At 41.3% G+C, this 19,991-nt stretch overlaps 1 protein-coding gene across 2 annotated transcripts in view; it reads right to left on the reverse strand.

The window, feature by feature from the left end:
* Nucleotides 1–514: 514 nt before the first annotated feature.
* POFUT2 (protein O-fucosyltransferase 2) overlaps nt 515–19,991 on the reverse strand; it is a 323,653-nt gene continuing 304,176 nt past the window's right edge. For both annotated transcript variants that reach the window (XM_044075990.1, XM_044075987.1), the window contains one exon: nt 515–3,137. In XM_044075990.1, the coding sequence (XP_043931925.1) occupies nt 2,899–3,137 (239 nt within the window). In that variant the 3' untranslated portion in view covers nt 515–2,898. The remainder of the gene's footprint in view (nt 3,138–19,991) is intronic.

Raw genomic sequence — 19,991 nt, forward strand, 5'->3', positions numbered from 1 at the left:
TGAGTTTACACATGCTTAATAATCAATCTACAGGAACACTGTATAACAGAAAGTATGGTTGTTCCAGTCCTCCTTCATGGGCCAACCTGCGACCCCTCTTTCTCTTCTCACCACAAAGTCAGTGAGACTAACATTGACCCCCTTCTCCCACTTACTTCCTGCCTCCCATGACTGCTAGCTGAACCTTCGTCAGTTGTGCAAAAGTCAGGACTGCATCACTCTTTGCCAACAAGGCTGGCAACTGTAACTTTATATTTTAAGTATCGCAAAAGTAAAATGCTGTACAATCTAATAGAAACTACTGAACATTAAAGTTTTTTTCTCTCCACAAGAAATCGGTTTGGCCAGTATGGTGGCTTAGTGATCTAATCCTGCTACATCACACTTCCATTTAAGGGTCCACAGTTCAAGTCTGACCTCCAGTCACCATCTGTCCATTGTTTGCAGATTCTAGCCTTATCTGTGTGTGTGTGTATGCTTTCTTGAGGTATTCCAGTTTCTTCCATCTCTCCTAAATATGCTAATCAACCGGTTACTACAAACTATTTTACTATAAAACTATATTTTAAGTATCGCAAAAGTAAAATGCTGTACAATCTAATAGAAACTACTGAACATTAAAGTTTTTTTCTCTCCACAAGAAATCGGTTTGGCCAGTATGGTGGCTTAGTGATCTAATCCTGCTACATCACACTTCCATTTAAGGGTCCACAGTTCAAGTCTGACCTCCAGTCACCATCTGTCCATTGTTTGCAGATTCTAGCCTTATCTGTGTGTGTGTATGCTTTCTTGAGGTATTCCAGTTTCTTCCATCTCTCCTAAATATGCTAATCAACCGGTTACTACAAACTTTCATATAGTGTGTAAGCTGTTTGACTGGCTACTCAGCTTGATTGCAGTTCCAATTGCTCTTGTCGCAAGAATCCTGGATGAAAATCATCTGAGAATGACCACTTCAATTAGCTAGTTAACAAATAAAAAATACTTAAAAAGGAATATATTACATAACGTTTGCACTTTACAGCTTGCCTGTAGAACTATCAGGAAATGTGGCCATTCTCAATGCTTTGGTTGTGCTACAACAGGGCTGCATAGCTGTCAAAGCTAGGCTCTGAGAAAAATACTGACAGCATGACAAAGATGTTGCTCTAGGAGTCACAAAGAAGAAATCATTTCTGTGCATTGCTCTTTGTAACTGAAATTACTCTATCAAAAACTACAGTTCACAATGCAAAAAAATTATATATATATATATATATATATATATATATATATATATTTTTTTTTTTTTGTGAGTGCTGATGTGCCCAAAACAGTGATATCCAAGCAATTACCAAAGTATCAAAACACTCTTCTACTAACCTTCCTAACTTCAAAAAAGAAGTACAGACCTAACATACCAAAAGGTGGATTCATTAAGTGTTTGGTTGTGCTCCCACTCCCTGAAGCAGTGACTGACATCTTTAGACAGCCAACAGGAGGTTTCAGAGAGACAGAGAGAAAACATTCACTGCAACATAAAATGGGGCCAATGGATGTCCTTCCTCAGGATAATGTCCATGGGTTGTAATTTATTGGAAAGACAGAAATGGGGGATTATTACCAATATTCAGTCCTCTACCAAAAGCAGACAGACATCCCCCTACTACCTGCAGCAGTACAGATTTTATAACCCAATAAGCAGATTTATAAAGACTGGGTTATTACACTGCAATACTTAGCTCAATGGCTGCCATTTTATACTGAGGTAGTCAATGCCCAAAAGTGCTATTCCTAAATAAAATGATGTGCATCAGTAGCCTATTACTATTGTAGTTTTGATGTCTGGTGCACCAAGAACTGCAGAGGGCAGAGACCCAGAAGGTCGGGGATCAGGGTGATGAAGCAATAACTTTCCAAATATGTCAACCAATTAAGATGGAAGAGAAGTCTTGACAGCTTGCAGGATGCAAGGGGTGGGATGAAACAAGTTTCCAATAATCACAGGATGGGTAAAGGAAGTCAGATCTCCCACAGTCACTGGGACGGTAAAAAGGTACACGGTAGACATGCTAGATGGGGAGATAAGGGAGTGTCTCTGTTAATGACAAGCTGTATGGAAGACGACTAAGGTCATTCTGCAAAAAGGGAACAGGGCAATGGATAAAGACTGCTGACCAGAGGAGAAGGAGTATGGAGTGGCTCTCCAAATGCTGATACACCAGGTAGAAATAGGCAGTGTATTCCAAACACTAACAGGTAAAGTGAGGAGGAAGAAGAATACTCCAGTCAGTTGTGGAATGTTCTGAGGATCTGTGGGAGTCCACCAACTGTCAGGACTGGGAGAGAGCACCAATTGCTACTTGGGTGGGCTGGGAAAGATGACAGTGCCAAATACCACTACAGTGAGCAGATTATCAGTGTGTATGTATGTAGTAACGAGTACCAGTCGCTGCCAACAGGTAAAGAGGGTATGTGGGGTAAAAGCTACCTATTGCTGGTGTGTGCATGTGTATGTGATAGCTGGAAAAGGGCTGAGTATTGTCAGACTTCCTGAAACAAAGGGGCTGTATACCACAGGAAGCAGAGGTGTGCACCCAGGGAAAGGGACAGACTCTCAAAACAGGGATTGTCAAGGACATCTGTCACCTCTGGCATAAGCACAAAGCAAGAGGATTTAGTCAGGCATAAGAGGCTCATGAATCGCACCCTGTCCTTCTTTCCTATAACTGTTAAGTGAACAGTGCCCTTAATACTATGACAATATGTCAGCCTTGAACAAATATCACTCCCAGTGACAAACTACAATCATTATAAAGGCAACAGCCTCTAGACAATGTCAGCAATGTCCCCATGGACATGGCACAACTCTGCTCTTACAGCAGCTGCACTCTTGTGCATCAAGTTCTTAGACGTCATTCAGAGGTATGTGCAACCTATAAAATGACTGTCCAGAAAAAGAGCTAATTGAAGCATCTGTGCAGTGGATTCTGTTGTGGGGTGGTCAGTAAACAATTTTCCAGTGTGTTGGCTGTTCACAGTTTTTTTCTTTCTTGCCACAAAATCGATTATAAGTGGTTTTGGGATGAAATCCCAAAATTTCTCTCTCTTCATGGATTCTGAAGGAAAATGTTGACACTGATGTCCCAATGAAGTACCTGTGAGGTGAAAAAAAAAACACATTACATTTCTGCTTTAGTACTTTTTATAATACTTGTACTTGGGCAACTGTATAATAAGAGTATCCATTTAGACACTAATTGTTGAATAAGCAGAAAAAGTGGGTCTGAAAGTTAAATTATAACACACAAGAAATTTGCTAAACATGTAGAAGACCCAAGTTTATCAGCACAGATTCTGAACAAAAGTTACAGACACTACCCAGAAGAATATATATCCAATTAACATGCACAGCCATGAACTGCCAAGCACAAGTACTAAAAATAAGGTAACTAGGAGGAACTGGCAGGTAAGGACAGTGACCACAAAATAAGAAAGCGCAAACAGACGAGGAATTATTGTGGATGTTTAGTACGCAAGGTACGAAGATGAATCTGGAGAAAACTTCAGGAAATAAGAAACAAGCACGGAAAGAACAGTTCTGGGACAGACTGTGGAAAAAAGAAACTAACATTCTGAAATATGAGAAAGCACAAATGAGTGAGTACTTACCTTAGAAGTAGATATTCAGACTGAAGTACTTCAACAGTTAGTAAAAACATGTAGGCATTCTAATCTTCCTCTGTCCTTTATACATGGCAGTTTTCCCAAATATAACAGTGACTCAAGGTTTTATTAATCTACTAGAGGCACTGGCATCAATCCTGCTACATTAATTCAAAGATGGCACTGGCCTGATCTTCTTCAGTTCTTCTAACATGGAACATATACTTCAGCTCATAAGGAGGTCTCCCACACAAGTATTTTCTACACTTGTGGGTTGTGCATAAATAAACTGAGAACTGTATACAAAGGCAACCACATCTGAACTGTAAATTTACAAATATGTAAAATAGCATAAAGTACAGTTTTGTACCTACCATAAATGTAGATGTCCGAACTGGATAGCATCTGCAGTCATAACAACTGGGTTGTCCTGTCGTCAGGCTCAGCTTCAGTCGTTCCGGATTCCGGGAGGTCTTCGCTGACTGATGATATCACTTTTAACCGTCATCTCTGTTGGTCGGTATAAAGGTAGGCATCGACGCATTTCCCTTCCAGTTTGCAGTTTGCCCCAGATGCCAGTAGCCCTCCTGGAGGTGGAAAGATTGGATAGATGCCATCCAAAGAAAAAAGTAAACACAAATAAAATAGTATGTACATATATGCAAACAAATACAAACAAATACACCATAAACCAGGCCCACAGAGGCTGCTGGGAGGGAGTAAAATACAGGAGGGTGAGGAGGGTAGGGGGAGGGTCAGAGATGCACCATCCATGCGGATACATTACATGTAGGTACAAAACTGTACTGTACTATGTCATACATGCATCTGCAGTCATAACAATTCGCCAGTCCTGCTAACTAGGTAGAGGGTAGAGAGGAAAACCAGATAGGAGTGTGTTTAGGATCCCTTGCCTGCAGATCAGGCAAACCCTTACAGCACTGGAATAGCAAAATAAGAATAGTTGTAAGTTGTAGCAGTGGAGGTGCAATTGTTAGGAGCGAAAAGTCTTTGGCAGCCATAAATAAATAGGTGGCTGGTTCATCCTAGAAGGCTGTGGTAGTGGCTGGTGCCCTGTTAGAATGAGGTCTTATGTTCTGTGGAATTGGTTTTCCATGGAAGGAATAAGTAACAAATTTGTATGCAATTTCCATGAAATTGCTTTCTGTGTTTGGATTGCTGCATTTCCCTTCCTGTTGCGTCAGCTAGTAAAAAAAGTTGGTCTGTCCTTTTTCTGCTATTTTTCTGTCATGTAAGTAGGTTGCGATGCAGTATTCTTCGCCTATGCAAGTATGGTTCCCCTCTGTTTTTGGGGATGGGAAAAGAAGGAAGTGGTCTGGATGGCACCTAGGCATAAATGTAGGATACACCTTAGAGGCATAAATGTAGATTAGTCCTCATGGACACTCTCTCTTGGTGGAAGATTAGAAGGAGGTTGCACTGCCCCATTAGAAGTGGTAGAACTGCTGCTCTCAGCCTAGAAGTTGCCCAGTAGAGGAAAGTTTTTTTTCCATGGTGCAGTAGGTCTGCTGTTGCTGCTGGTTCAAGGGTGATAGTGTCCAAGCTTGCTTCTACAAGTTTAAGTCCCAAGCTAGGCAAAGTCTTCCTCTTGAGGTTTTGCCTGAGCAATTATCTCTTAAAAGGAACTGGATGTGAGCTGAAAAAAAAAGGTCTAGCTGATGCTGTTATGCTGAAAGCTGAGTAGTGTATGATGAATGAATGCATTCGCCTTGAGAATGAAAATGTTAGGCTGATCTACTCTTGACACACATATATCTATGTTTTAGGCCCAAATTTCTCTTTCCTTTCTTTCAGTACTCCAAGTTCCCAACTATTTTAGGCATTCCTTCTTCAATAAGTTTCCTTTAACTGTATTTGCTAAAGTTCTGCCAGCTGTTGCTATGTGATGTTCCTGGGTTCTGGTTTTAACTGTTGCAGTCAGTCAGTCCAGATGCTGGTTTGGTTCTATATGATGATCAGCTTGTTGCTGAGTGAGTTAGCATCTGTTCTGAGACATGCTCCTCATATATTGTTCATAGAGACATGCCCTCAGCAGTGGGTACCAGTGCTTGTATTAGCAGTATGGAGCCTTCATCCTTGGGTTTGGGTTTTTGTCCTTTATTTTTTAATGAATGCATATATGATTGTGGCCTTTCCAGCTGAAGGCTAAGAGCAGGCCTCACTTTCCATGAAGGTGGCCGAATCCCCGGTGCCATTTTTCCAGCTGCGATTCCCAGTTTTGCAAATTTTTGAATGAGGTGATGCAAATAGGTCTGAGATGGTCTTGAATTTGTCATTTCCATGATCCATGAGTGTCTATCCAATGTCCGGTGCTTTAATATGTCATTAATGTCCGATGTGGTTCTGCTTAATATGTCTGCTAGAATATTGATCTTCCCGTGTTGCCTTCTTCCTGTATTTGAAAGTCATTCTGCATAGGGTATGTTCAGTGCCTCCTTGCTTGAAAGCTGGAGTGCAGACTGTGGTGTTGTGCTGGTGATGAATGATGTGGCTGTTTGAGAAAATGGTCTGAACATGGCCCTCATCCAGAATTACTGCCAGCATTTCTTTTTTAGGCTGATTGCCAGGTTTAGCTTCTTTTGTGTCCACAGGTGGATTGTTGATCCTGTTGGCATATATTGTGCAATTTGTCCAGCATGTGGCCCCGCCTCCTGTGTCTGTCTGGCTGTGTGAATGTCTGGCTTGTGGTGGTCTGACTTAGGTCTGGCATGCCTTCCTGTACCCATGGGAACTCCACATAGGAACTCCTGTTTAGTAATATGAATGTTTGTGGTTGTGACTGTGTTGGGAGGCTATTGTTTGTTAAACCTCACTGTAGTTTTCATATGTAGTTTTTTAAGACTAGTAGTCTGGCAAGTTTGGGCAGTGGAGCTTCCAATGCCATGATGACATGAAGGGCTGCAGTACCTTGTTTTGCTTTAACTTGTTCACTTGGCAAAGAGGGAGCAGAAAAGAGTTCCTCTTTTGTTTCTGCAGTTAGGAATGCCATTTGTTTTGGGTTGTCAATTCAGCCTTTTGTTTGTCTTGGTTTGGGATAATTATCAGCCTTGGCGTTTGTAGATTGATGTGTATCCAGTGTGAGTACGCAGTAGATGACCCTTTGTAAACCTGTTTGTTTTTGTTGTCCTGTGTAGCCCTGTTGTTATTTGTCTATGGGTAAATTTGTTTGAGTGTATTTGGGTTATGGCAGTCTTCAATGGGCCTGGCATTGGCATTTTACTGATGCCAGTAGATAAGCAAAATTAAGCCCCTGCATTGATAGTGCTTGATATACTAAAGAAATCTGAGAAAAGTGTGAGGGATTATCTGAAACAGATCGCGAGATAGGGGGGGTGGTGCAGAGGGTATACCACTAGACATTACCAGCAATAGCAACACTCCTTGCATTGCATGTTGGTCAGCATTTTGGTTTTTGGGACAATGATGTTTGTATTTAAGGCTTGTGTATTTAGGTTTTTACTTTGACTTTTTTGGTCTTGGAACTTTTCTTTTTTCTTGGAGTAGAACTCCTTGTCTCCTTGATTGGCACTTGCAACCTAGCTCTTTTGTTGGTACACTGCATTATTCCTTGCAGAGCCTCGTGTTTTGATTCTGTTGTAGAGCCTCTTTAGATTTGTTTGGCATTTTGTTGAAGTGGGAGTGTGGGTGTTGATCTATGGTGATTATCTATCCTTGTTTTGTTTATAAAGTGTTTCTTTTTGAAAATATATAGTGCTTTTTGATTTGGGAGCTGCTATTACTTTCCTGGTAGGCTTTTTTCCCTGTGAAGTCAGGTTAGAGTAATTGTGAAGGTGACAGTTGCTGTGAAGTGTGCTGGTTTAGTTAAGTGTTGTCGCCCTCTGTTGCACCTCCCTCTGATTGGTTTTCACCTCCTGAACCTGTGTTTCTGCCCCCTTCTGATCTTGCTCTTCAGGAACCTTCTAACTTTTGTGGGGCCAGCTCCTAAGCAACCTTGTTCTGCTTGCTTGCAAGAAATGGAACCTGCAAAAGGGAATCTTTAACTTTCTTCCATTTTTCTTCTTAACCAGCTTTCTTTTCACCACCTGCTGGCAGGTTATCCCCAGAGCACTGTCTTATCCATAGGAGCATCTAGTATACTTGCTTTAACATGATCCATAAAAGCCTTCTATCAAGCCATGCATGCCTTCTTATCCACTGTGCCAGTCATGGCTGATCTAAGAAGCAAGGAAGTGCATCACTTACTGTTGCTGAATGGTTACCCTAATAACCTGTGTTATCTTACAAGAGATTCATCAGTTTTTATTTCAAGAGATTCATCATCAAGCGGGTTTTACTGGTTCTGTATCATGTGAAAATCTTGTTGGTATCTCTCTAAAAAAGAAACTTAGAAAACTAGACTAGAGAGAGTATCTGTCTAATAATGTACTTGCTTCCCTTCAGAAATAAGCCTTTTTGCTCTGAGAGAAGGAATAGGTGCCTAGCTATGGTGGCGGCTACTGCCTTGGGACCCTGGGATATTTGGGAGGTGGTGATGAGGTCTGGCACCCTGTAAAATCTGTGATGGTTGCACCCTGTAAAATCTGATCTGGTTTGCAGGGGGGCTACATCATTGAAAGTTTGGAGCCCACCACAGAAAGAAGAGGAGCCTGGCAGATGGACCTGCAGAAAGAAGGTGCAGAAAAACCTAAGTGGTTGAAAGGAGCCTGAAAAAGTCCAACTAAGCATTGGGAGCCTGAAAAAAATGGCTGCTGGTTCTGGAACTGGCTTCCTTCTTGTGGGGGTCTTTTTCTGGAATGGATTCTTCAATGTGAAGCAGCTGAAATTAATTCTTCTGGCAGAGTCAGAGGAAATCAGGCGTGAATGATTCGCTACTGGTGGTTATGTCGCTCTGTGCTGAAGGGGCTCTATCATCAGGGCTCTAGGGGCTGGCCTCTAGCTGCTCAGGCTGGTCTGTTGGGCCAGCTGAATTGCCAGAATAAAATCTAATTAAGAGTAAGCATTCTTCTGCCGCAGAGGGCAACCTGTAGAGGTTTTTGAGAATGAGTTTTAGTAGCAGCCACTGCTTTAGCTCCTGGCACTTCTTTAGAAGTGAGGCTGGCTTTAGGCTTAGCAGCTGCAACAGGCCTAGCGGTTTGCTAGCTGGGGAAGAGCCAACGATAAGGGGGTGGCAAGTCGACCTGGAGTGGGTATGTTAGTAGAGTGATTCGAATGAGAGCAGGGCATCAAGTATGATAGGCCGAGCAGTCAGGAAATCAGTTTTCTCGTTTCGCCGAGTTTACATCAGCGTGGCCTTAACCAGACCTTCAGCCGAAACTTAATACCGGTTTCAAGTGTTTGTCTTTATCTTTGGGGGTACAGGGAGATTGGGACCTCAGAGTTCCGGACGCATATTGTACAGCGCTTTTAAACGGAAAACAAATCAGTTAAAAATCACGACGCCGCCGCCGGAACCAAGAAGCACAGGCCTGATATTGCAATACTGGCCGACGCCAGGCCTAAACAAGTGGGCTGGGTAAGAACAAGGCAGCGCATGAGAAATTTGTTTCGGGTGAGGCCTAACATTCCCACACTTTTTCTGACATCGGCTGAGGCTGACAAAGGCAAGCCAACGGGTACTTAGGCTTGTGAAGTCCAGCTTTATATTCGGGCTGAGTAATTAAAGAGTGGACGCGGGGGCACTTTAACAGCTTCCTTGCGGGCGCCACGCCGCAATCTAGAAGTTTACATGGGGGAGGGGTAGTGCAACTGCTGAAATACTATCTCAAATGTGTACTGACTCACCTGTGCAATTTTAGTTCAAAAGGAATTATTTCAACAATAAGTAAAAATATATGGGTAGAATACCAAAGCAGTTACCTCCTGGAGCCTGGGAGGTAGAAGAATGTCAAAAGGTAGTCCACTTAAGACAGTCCTTGCAAATGCTCTCCTGTGCTGAAGCTGACAACCGACTTGCAACATCTGATGAATGTGGAGGCAATCCTGGCAGCCTCAGACAGAGCTTGTTTGAAAACAAACATTTGTGAAGTAGGCTGCTGCTGCTGTGGTGAAGTAGGCCCTCAACAACTGTTGTAAAGTTATTCCATATTTGTCATAGAAAAAGAAATATAATTCTCTAAGTATCTGTATATGGTCTATCTAACTTACCTGTAAAGGCAATCTACAGGTTGACTATCCAAAATATGCAAAATCCTATTTCTGTATCTCTTGTTCTGTAAAACAGACAGAAGGAACTGAGCAGGTTGCTTCAATGTTCTCCCAGGTACCCCCATAGGCATAAAATGTATGTTTTAGAAACACCCTTTAGTTTTGGAAGATGCAACAGCTGTCGGAGGCAAAGCCTTCCAGAAAAAATAAAATAAATCAACAAATGTCTACCAAAATCAATGTCAGTGGCTCAAGAGGTAGTACAATTGCCTCGGATGTTGAAAATATCAGAAAGCATGCAGGTTCTATTCCCAAAGTCAGTGCTAGGATTCATTTTCCAGTACAGACTCTGTAGTACAGCATAATGGAGAGGCTCTGCATTCCCAACTGTGCCTCGATTCAGAAGAGGATTAAAATGAAGTCTCATCTACCCGAGTGAGTGGTAGCTCAAGTGGATATATAAGATCTCATGGTACTTATTGAAGAAAGAGATAGAGTAGGAGAGCTTTATCACATAAACCTTCACATGTTATTTACACTTACTATTTATTCACACTTTTCATTACCACAATATTTTAACACTTCTTTCTGCTATATTTTCATATGCACTTATTCATTCCCACTCTTTTTGCCATAACAACTTTCTTAAAACACCATACTGCAGCAGTGTTCTTTCGAATATCTACTGTTATGGTAGGTTTTCTTACCCAACTGTATACTAATTTCATCATTATGATCACTGCTGGAGTAGCCTTAGCTATATGAATAGATTACCATAGATTAAACTGACAAAGTAAGAAGGATGAGGACCAATAGCCCCTGGAGAATGGTCCTAGAAACCCTGTCCTGCACCTGGAGATGGAATCCAGTTTACAGTGTTAACCCTTTCCAAAAAGCTGCAGACAAAGCCAAGGCCTTGAAAGAATGAGCCTAGACTCTGTCTGGAGTTGACTTGTTGTGGTCGGTATAACAAAATTTAATAGCATGAGACCACCATTTGGAAATAGCCTGCTTTGAAACAGACTGTCCTTTTTATTTGCCTTCACAAGAAATGAACAAATGATCAGAGTTCCTGAAAGATTTTGTTCTGTTGAGATAGTACCAGAGAGGTCTCTGGGCATCCAGGCTATACAGCATCCTTTCTCCCTCATTTTTACATTCTGGAAAAAGATGGAGAGAGATATCTTGGCTCAAAGCAAACTCAGATACCACTAAAGGCATAACTGAAGGATTCAATCTCAAGGAAAACGGTCTTTCTGGAAAATGAGATAAGACTGACCCACCGAAAAAGCTTGAAAGTCAGATATTCTTCTTGCAGAAGTCAGAACAATGAGTAACACTGTTTTCCATGTCAGGGACCTCAAGTCAACCTGATGAGCTGGTTCAAATGGAGCAACAGTTAGTTTTTCCAATACAAAAATTAAGATCCTAGGGAGAAGACACTTATTTTCTAGAAGGCTTAGTATGCAATACCCTTTCAGAAATCTATTGGCAGACATGCTGAAATGGCTGACAAATGAACTTTGATAGAGGAGTATAACCTACCAGAGGAGAGTAACTCATGCAGGAAATGTAGAATCAGAGAAACTAAAAAGGGTGCTGGTTCCTGTCTTGGCACCAACAACAGAACCTTTTTCATTTACTAATACATAATTTTCTAGTAGCAAGGTTTCTTGCGTCCATTAATACCTGCTGTATATCCTCAGAAAATATGTGCCTAAAAGGAATTAAGACAGTATCATTCAAACAGTCAGTTTAAGTTGTTTGGATTGGGATGTATCAAACACCTCAGTTCTTGTGTAAGCAGATCCATTCTGTGAGGGAACTTGTGGCAATTGCCTCTGGCCACTTCTAAAAGAAGGGAGAACCACTGTTGCCTGGGCCAGATGGGAGTCACCAAATTATCTTTGGAGATTCCTTCTTAACCTTCAAAAGTACTCTGGGTATCAGTGGAATAGCATAAGGGAACATTCAAGTCAAACAAAAGGAAAGGAAAAGGCATCTGTCTTACAGGCCTTCTTGCATGGAGTCATGGAGTAAAGGACTAGAATTTTGACAGCTGATTGTTCAGAGATGCTAAGAAGTCTGCTTGAGGAACTATCCACAGATGGATCAAATCTTGCAAGACCCCAATCTAGTTTCCATTTGAGAGGGTCTGACTTTGTTCTGTTTGGCTCGTCTTCAACACCATTTTGCACTGACAGAATGTAGGATGCCTGTAGAAAGAGATTGTGTTGTAAAGCTATATCCCAAGCTAAAACGGCTAGTCTGTCTAGGGGGTAAGACCTAGTTCCCCCTTGCTCGTTGACATACCACTTAACTGTGGTATTGTCTGTAACAACTTGAAGAGGTACACAGGACCAAAGATGATTTAGAGAGCCGGGTGCCTTGTTTAGAGCAAGCATCTACTTTATAGTTATGTGCTTGCATATGTCCCTTTTGAACCAACTATCCTGTATTTTACTCTCTCCTGACAGGGCACCCCAAGCACAGTCTGAAACATCTGTGGTGACTGACTGCTTTCATGGGGGGGGTCCTCAATTTAGGGATAGTTGCTGTCTCCTCTGACAAATCCCAGAACTGGAATTTAAAAAGATAATGGGTGTTAGTGCTGGGACCAAAGAGACTTCAGATACCATTGCTTCTTTCTCATGTAGAGTCTTGCCAGGGATAGCATGAGAAACATAGATGCCGTAAGACCAAAACTCTGAGGTATTCCCTTACAGAGACTAATATCGGAGTAAAAATTTGTTTAAAAAAGCTCTAGATATAGATCTATTTTTTCCTGTGGTAGAAAAAAAATCTTTGAACTGAGGTGTCTATCAAACACCCCAAGAACACAATCTTGTGTGATGGAATCAAAAAAACACTTTTGAATGTTCTCTTGGAATCTCAGCTTGTGTAAGAGATCTCTCAGCCAAGAGACAGAGATTCCTGGCACTTTGAAGAAGACTCTGTAAAGATAAACAAATTACCTAAATATGGAAAATGCAGATACGCTGTAGTCTGCAATGAGCTATACCTGGAGTTAGACACTTTGTGAACACACTTGGTGCAGTGGCTAATCCAAAGGGAAGACGGAGAACTGATACTGTGCTGCAGACATACAAGGCCTTAAGTTGTTGATAGAAAACTTAAATGAGGAATAATGGAAAACAATTTGTGAAGTGAATTGGTTTAGGAAAGAAAGATCCAGAGCTGGTCTCTAGACATCATCTTTCCTCTTCAGCACCAAAAATATCCTTGAATAAAAAAGCCTTTCCCAAATTAAAATGAGGAACTAGCTCTATTACTCTCTGAGACAACATGTGTTGTAGGACAGGAGAAACAGAGAAGTTTGGTCTGGTGGATAAGGAATAACTCACTAGAAGGGAGGAATTTCTTCCCACTATCACCTGTAAATTTGATGAATAGTCTTCAGGACCCACTTGTCTGAAATTACCTGCCTTCTTAAGACCAGCAGGCTGCAAGCTTGGACAAACACATCCTCCAATGCTAACAGCACTGGTGGGGGGGTGGTTCCAAAAATGACTATTTACCAGTAAAAACACAGTAAAAAGTACTTTAATACAGTTTGCTAGCCCCAAAAGCTAAGAAAAAGGTTTTAGAATGTTTTTTAACTTTTAAACTGGCAGGAAAAAAGACAGTCAGTTAAAACAAACTCCTAGTCAAAAAACAACTTTCCAAACCAGGAAAGTAAATTTACACAATAAATATTAAAGGTAGAAGTTTCTTCCCTAAAGAGAACTTATCTGTCCAGCAATGGAACAGCACAAGCCAACCACTGATCCTCAAAAGCCTGCAGAAGAACACACTTTTCTGCAGCAGAAAAGTTCTGAAGGGCCTGGTGCCCAAGCCTGTCTTTAAGACAGCTCAGCTCTAGCTGCCTAATGGTTTGGGTGCATGAGAACATGCCGTGAAGCTTTGGAAGCTGTCTAGGTCTTATATCTTTAGCAAGCTATAACCCATGTAGCTTAGGCTACTGCAGCAGTGATCAGTACAATGAACATGTAATGTTTTCCACCTAAAAACACAGTAATAAGCACTTTACCCCCCCCCCCCAATCTCCAAAAGTAAAATAACACAACTTTTACCAGAGAAAAAGTAACTTTAAACTAGTTTAAGCAATTTTTTCCCACAGAAGTAAAAAGTAATGCTCCGGATTAAAAGTTACTATAAGTCATGAGACAATCTTGGGTGGGTTTGGCCTAATGGTTAAGGTCTTTGCCTTACAAACACAAAGTAAAAGGTTTGATTTTGGATAGGTTTGGCACAATGGTTAACGTTTTCTCCACTTAGACACAAAGTACTTTGCCCTCAGGATACTGGCTAGGCTTAAAATGGTCCTTCAGGATGGCAGTTAGTCTTGCATTCAATTAGGAACCTATAATCAATAAAAGAAGTTTTTTCCAGCATAAATAAAAAACAGTTTCAGTTTTTGTCATAAAATGTAAATATAGAATGTTTTTTCCCCAAAAGGAACTTATTTGCCCAGCAACTGAAAGTGTTAGGTGAATGCCAATCCCCGAAAACCCACATGAAGAGTGCTCTTTGGTGGTAGGAAAGCTCTCTGGGTCTTGGTGTCCAGCACACTTTTTTATTCAGCTCCGTTTAAGCTAACTATGGTTTGAGCACATGGAAAAAGCCTTTAAGCTTAGGAAGCTAGCTGGCTGTTATAAGCATATTAGAATATAACTCATTTAGCAAAGGCTACTGCAGCAGTGATCATAATGATGAACAACAAAGTTTGCAGCTAAAGCAGTCTGTGTGATCGCTTTCATATTTGCAAGAAATGGGACTCACTCAAACGTCTTTGTCGATTTTTAACAACAGGAATCAGATATGTTTTATCATAATATCATTGAAATTTGGGCACTGGAGAAAGAAAGATGTGCTACAATTCCTGAAGTTTCTTTCCAACAGAGATTTAAATAAGTTAGCAGCTGCAAGGCCAAACAATGCAGATTTGTCCAAAGCGGCATCCATAAGTTTAGATCTAATATCCTCTGGTAGTGGCTGGAGTCTTAACCAGGAGAATTTCCTTAAGACAGAGTCCAAGGCAGTTGTCCTGGCAGAAACCTCTGCAGTATCACAGCTGCATTTGATGGAGTGACAGGCTACTTGTGAGGATGCTCCAAGCAAGGATGCAGCCAAGGTCTTATTCTCTGTCAGGCAAATCAGAGATGACCTGAGAAAGTTGGGACAGAAGCTCTGAGGCAAATTTGCTCATGTGTGTTTGGTAGTTAATGGTTCTAAATGCCAGGGTGGTGGAAGTGTACACTTTTTTGCCCAGCCTTTCCAGGATTCTGCTGTCCTTATCTGAAGGAAGGAGAGAGTTTGAAGGCAGTAACTTGGATGGTTTGTCTGAAACCAGTGAAATAATTGTGGGATCTACTGCAGGGCATCTGAATAAGAACCTGCAGTCCTTGGGTACCTTGTAAAATTGGTCAGGCTTCTTAGGGGAAGAAGGCTGGGAGTCAGGGGACTGGGAGGCAGAGGCAAAGGCATCTAAAATGGCCAGTAGCACAGGAGGAATAGCTGAAGGGCTGGGTGATTCCACATGCAGATGGTCATAGTATCTCTTTTGTACTTCGGATACCCGAGTGGTCTCCCATTTGCAATGATCCCTCATTTTGAACAGAGTCTCTCCAAAGGAGAGTTCTTCCAAGGGCGAGTCAGTTCCACTGGAGTCCTCTTGTAGGGAGGCATAGTCCAAAGGGGAGGGGATCTGTCAGGAATAGGCTAGATATTCCTCTTCTGAGGAGGCTTCTTCCTCTGATGAAACCTCTTCCCTAACCCCTTTATGTGGGGAAGCAGTGCAGGGAAGGGGAGGGGGCAGGGACTGACACACCTAGAGGGGGCTTAAGGGCCATACGTGCCTTAAAATGGCCTTGGGTGAATTGCTGCCAATCGTTCTGGGGTTTCTTTGGGGGGACAAGTGTTTAGACTTCTCCTTTTTCTCTTGATACAAGTCTGCCCTATGTAATGTAGGAGGCCTGGATGTAGGCCTACATTCAATAATATCAGTGAATTTCCTCCTACACAAGGATCTGAGGTATCCCCTTACAGCTTTTGATTATCATGAGCCTTGACTCCCCCTGTACATCTGAGATGGATGCCTGCTCAGCCTCTGAGGACATGCTTGTACTTGGATCCAAGGTGGCCTCAACATTGGGCTCGGCCTGTGAACCGGAACCAGGGGCCATAAGTATCTTCCGGCACTCATCCACCTCAGGAGAGATGTTGGTGGCAAGAGGCACAGAAGAAGGTTTAGGCTTTGGCTTTTTGGCCTTCCGCTTCATAAGCAACTTGACCTCAGGCCCCGAGGATCCCTCCATCGTGGTTTTAGTTAGCAACTTAGGCACTGGTTTTCTAAGTAAATGACTAGGGAGGAAAGTCTTCTTATTAGGGTCTAGGTCTGGCAAATGGGACAGGATTTGTGGTCTTGGGGAGGCTCAAGGCATAACAAACAATGGAAACGGCTATCTTTATGTGGAATTTGTCTTCCACACTGGCATTTGCCTTTTTTGGATGACATGAATCTTACCACAAAACAGTAGCAAAAGAAACAAGAATTCCCCAGTGGGGCACTTAACTGAGAAAATGCTGGAACACAGTTAATGACTCGGTGAGCAGACCAACATTTGAAGGTGGTGCTCAGACTGGCAGCAGAGAAGTTCTGAGGTTGGTGCATGCATACGTCACTTTTATGGCCAACATACGATAGCAGCCTATGTGTGACGTACCACGCACCCTACAGTAGTGAAAGACTTTTGTATAATGGCCGACGTTGGTTCGCCTACTGCAGATAACTCCCTCATGTAAAGAATACTGCAACAGATGAACAAAAGGACATTCAGATGTGCTTTATCCTGTCTTGCCTTCAGAAGCACTTTCGGATTCTAAAGACTGGAAAGAAACATACAGAAGACCCTAATCTTATGGAAAGGAGAAATCATCTGATAACCATGCATATTCCTCTAATTTTACTGAATAAAACCTGTGAAATGGTGCATTTTCTGGAGATGCACATCTATCTTGGGCTACTCCTCTGTCCAAAAAGACCTGATTTTTCACAGACCTTTTAGTTCTGACTAGTCAACTAAACAGGACGTCTGAATGCTTTCATTTAATGACTTAGCCAAAGGCTTGGTAACCTTAGAGTTGGTCATAATAGGTGGTACAGGGAGTCCACACCTGCATGAGAGGTGTATGAACAAAAAAGTGTTTTAAGTTCTAATGGTAGGGTGAACTACACTAAATGATCCTTCAATTGACTCAAACATATCCCTGTTTGTAGACAACTTACTTCTGGGTTATATTCTAAAATGCCTTAGTCCCAGTTTGACTTCATAGGACACTGAGACTTTCCTGCTCTGTTAATTTCTGTCAAAATAAGATATCCAGGAAGCTGGACAGCTTCAGCCAGGTTCATATGTACGACTCCCTCTCAAATCATTAAGCTAGCACTGCATAGCTGTGAATACGGTGACCCTCCTTTATGTTCCAACATAGCATGATTGCCATATTGCTGGGTTATATCAACTCCTATGTTAGCTACATGAAATTGAGAAAGGCTTAGAAAACTAATCACACTTCTCATATCTTCCTGGAAATCATGTGCGAGAACAATGGATGATTCCTGGTGGTTGAATTAAAAAGAATGAAAGTAGGCTCCTATTTAGAACCTAGGGCATCTGTGATAACACAGATTGAGATGGTTAATGAGGAACAGAGCTTCTTCCCTTGGAACAAGTTGACAGAGTTGATTCACTGCATTCAGTCAGGCAATATATTCGCTTTTGAGAAGGGGAATGTGGTTGAGCACCCAGTGGGTTCTTCACATAAGACGTCAGCCACATGGAACCTCTAGTATGCAAGAAGCCATGAACCACAGAGCGCAGAGATACCTTCAGTCTGAAATTGTTTTCCTATTTCCTACGGCAAAAATAAAAAATAGTTCAGAGTTGCAGAGCCCAGAAATTGAGCAGACTTAGAAGTGATTAACTGCAATTTTTTCTCAGTTCACAGTTATGCCTAGAGTATGAAACACTTGCAACAGATCCAAATTAAGCACTATTGCGCATTGCTAGGGGATGTCAAACACCAGAATCAATCAATATAAAAGAAAATGTAAATGCCTTTTGATATAATGCAAGGAAAATGCAGCCACGGTCACTGTAAAAATTCATGATGCACTTGCTAGGTCAGTGTCGTACATTCATTAATGACTGAATCATTCTTTAATTTCTGTTTGTTAATCAGAGTGGTAATTGATCCATGGACTTTTCAGCTACAATGCAGGACAAAGGAGTGATCAATATAGAATACTTAACAGCAAACATTTGTAACAATGTCATCAAATGACACACACACAGCAAATAATGGTTAACAAACAAACAAGCAAAGACTATGTTTAGGGTGGCAAAAGAGGCAGGAACTTTGAGAATAGCTAAACAAACAGTTACAGGCACAGCAGTAGAAAGATTTTAAATTAACAGTTGTATATAACACCATTGTTTCATTCAATAACTGACAATTCGGGGTATATCAAGAGTGAGATTTTAAAACTGGTGCAACATCAGTACATTCACTGATGACTATAAGGAATGCAACCATTACCCTTAAATCAAATTATATTTAAGTATAAGTGACTAGCATCACTTGGTCCAATTCCCTGCAGACAGTTTACTTCATTTTTCACATTTGCAAGAAACAGGTTCCAAATACTGATTGTTACCAAGCTAAAGGTTTCTGCACTGGCCTCATACCCGAATGAAGGCTTTACAACTGCTTATGTTTATTATTCTTTGGACCTCAGGGTAACTGTAGCCAGTAAAATATAGCCTTTGTACTAGGTAGGCAATATTCTTGGTGTGGGAGTTCAAATGGGAAGGTAGAAAGTAACACTGCAGCTCTGACTGGCACTAGAAACCTGCTTTTTTTTATAAGCTGTCATAGTGCTTGGAGGAATCAGAAAAGTATTACAAACATACCAATGTTGTGAAGTATAATTTGTATCAAGACAGTATTCCTGGACTTCCAAGATGGCTGCACATTGAGTAACAGCTTAATTTCATCTCTCCCAGTGAGAACAGAAACTCAGAAAAAAGAGCCAGTGAAATGGTCTTTTGGGGTAAATTTCAGTTACTGGCTAGTAAGTGCACTGCCTGGATGCCAGCAAAGAAGAAATTTAGAGAACCTGACAGAAAATCAACCACAAAAGGTGAGGAGAAAACACTGGCTGGGAAGAATCCTGTAGCTGTTCAGCAAAAAGTAGTTTATGCTCTAGCTCTGGTATAAGACATGACTTCCAGTAATCTAGAGGATAAAATAAGTCAAATGTGCTTAGAGCTGACAAAAATAAATGAAACACTGAAGCAGTAGATCAACTCAAACAAAAAAAGGCTGTAAAAAATAGAAGAAGGTTTAAAAAGATATTCAAATGAGATGATAAAACTGCAAAAATCAGATGCTGAAATGAAGAAAAGGCTGGCTAAGTATGAGACTGTTCAAGAACAGATGTTTCAAAAAATGGCAGAATTAGAGGACACGGCATATAGGAGAAAAACTGAGATTTTCTGCTGTACCAGAGAAACTAGAAAGATCAGACTGTATTAAGTTTATGAAAGCACAAGTAAGCAACTGGACTGGTGCTCCACAGCAGCAGGTGTTCATTAAAAGTGCACATTGTTTATATGCTCCAAACCTGACCATGAGAAAGCAGCCAAGAGCTCTCTGAGTAAAGATGCAATCCTACCAGCAGAAAGAGTTAATTCTGACAAAACTGTGGCAGAAGGGCAAAGTACTAAAAGTTGGAGACAGAGTGTTTGTGGAAAATGATTACTCATCAGGGAATGTAGACAGGCAGGTATGAAATTCAAACTGCTGTATCTAGCTATCTTCAGAATATTCTTTTCCTGGAGGGTCAAAGTCATTATTTGATGCAGAACATGCTAAGGAGGAAATACACAAAAGTTTGTCCAACAAAAAGTGAGCTATCAAACAGAAGGGGACTCTGCTTCTTATTCGTTTGATAGCAAAGCTCATAGAGCAACTATGCCAGTGAAACATTTTCCAATGTTCCAAAACAAAAGTGCTTGAGAGGAAGAGAAAAGCACAAGAGTTGACTAGATGAACCAGAAATACGTTGGGAATGAACAAGAAACTGGAACTGGGAGATGGAGATTAACAGGAAAAAATAGCAACTCAGAAATGAA

The sequence above is a fragment of the Protopterus annectens genome, chromosome 6.part1, assembly GCF_019279795.1.
Source record: "Protopterus annectens isolate FY-2018-M chromosome 6.part1, PAN1.0, whole genome shotgun sequence".
Lineage (NCBI taxonomy): Eukaryota > Metazoa > Chordata > Ceratodontiformes > Protopteridae > Protopterus > Protopterus annectens.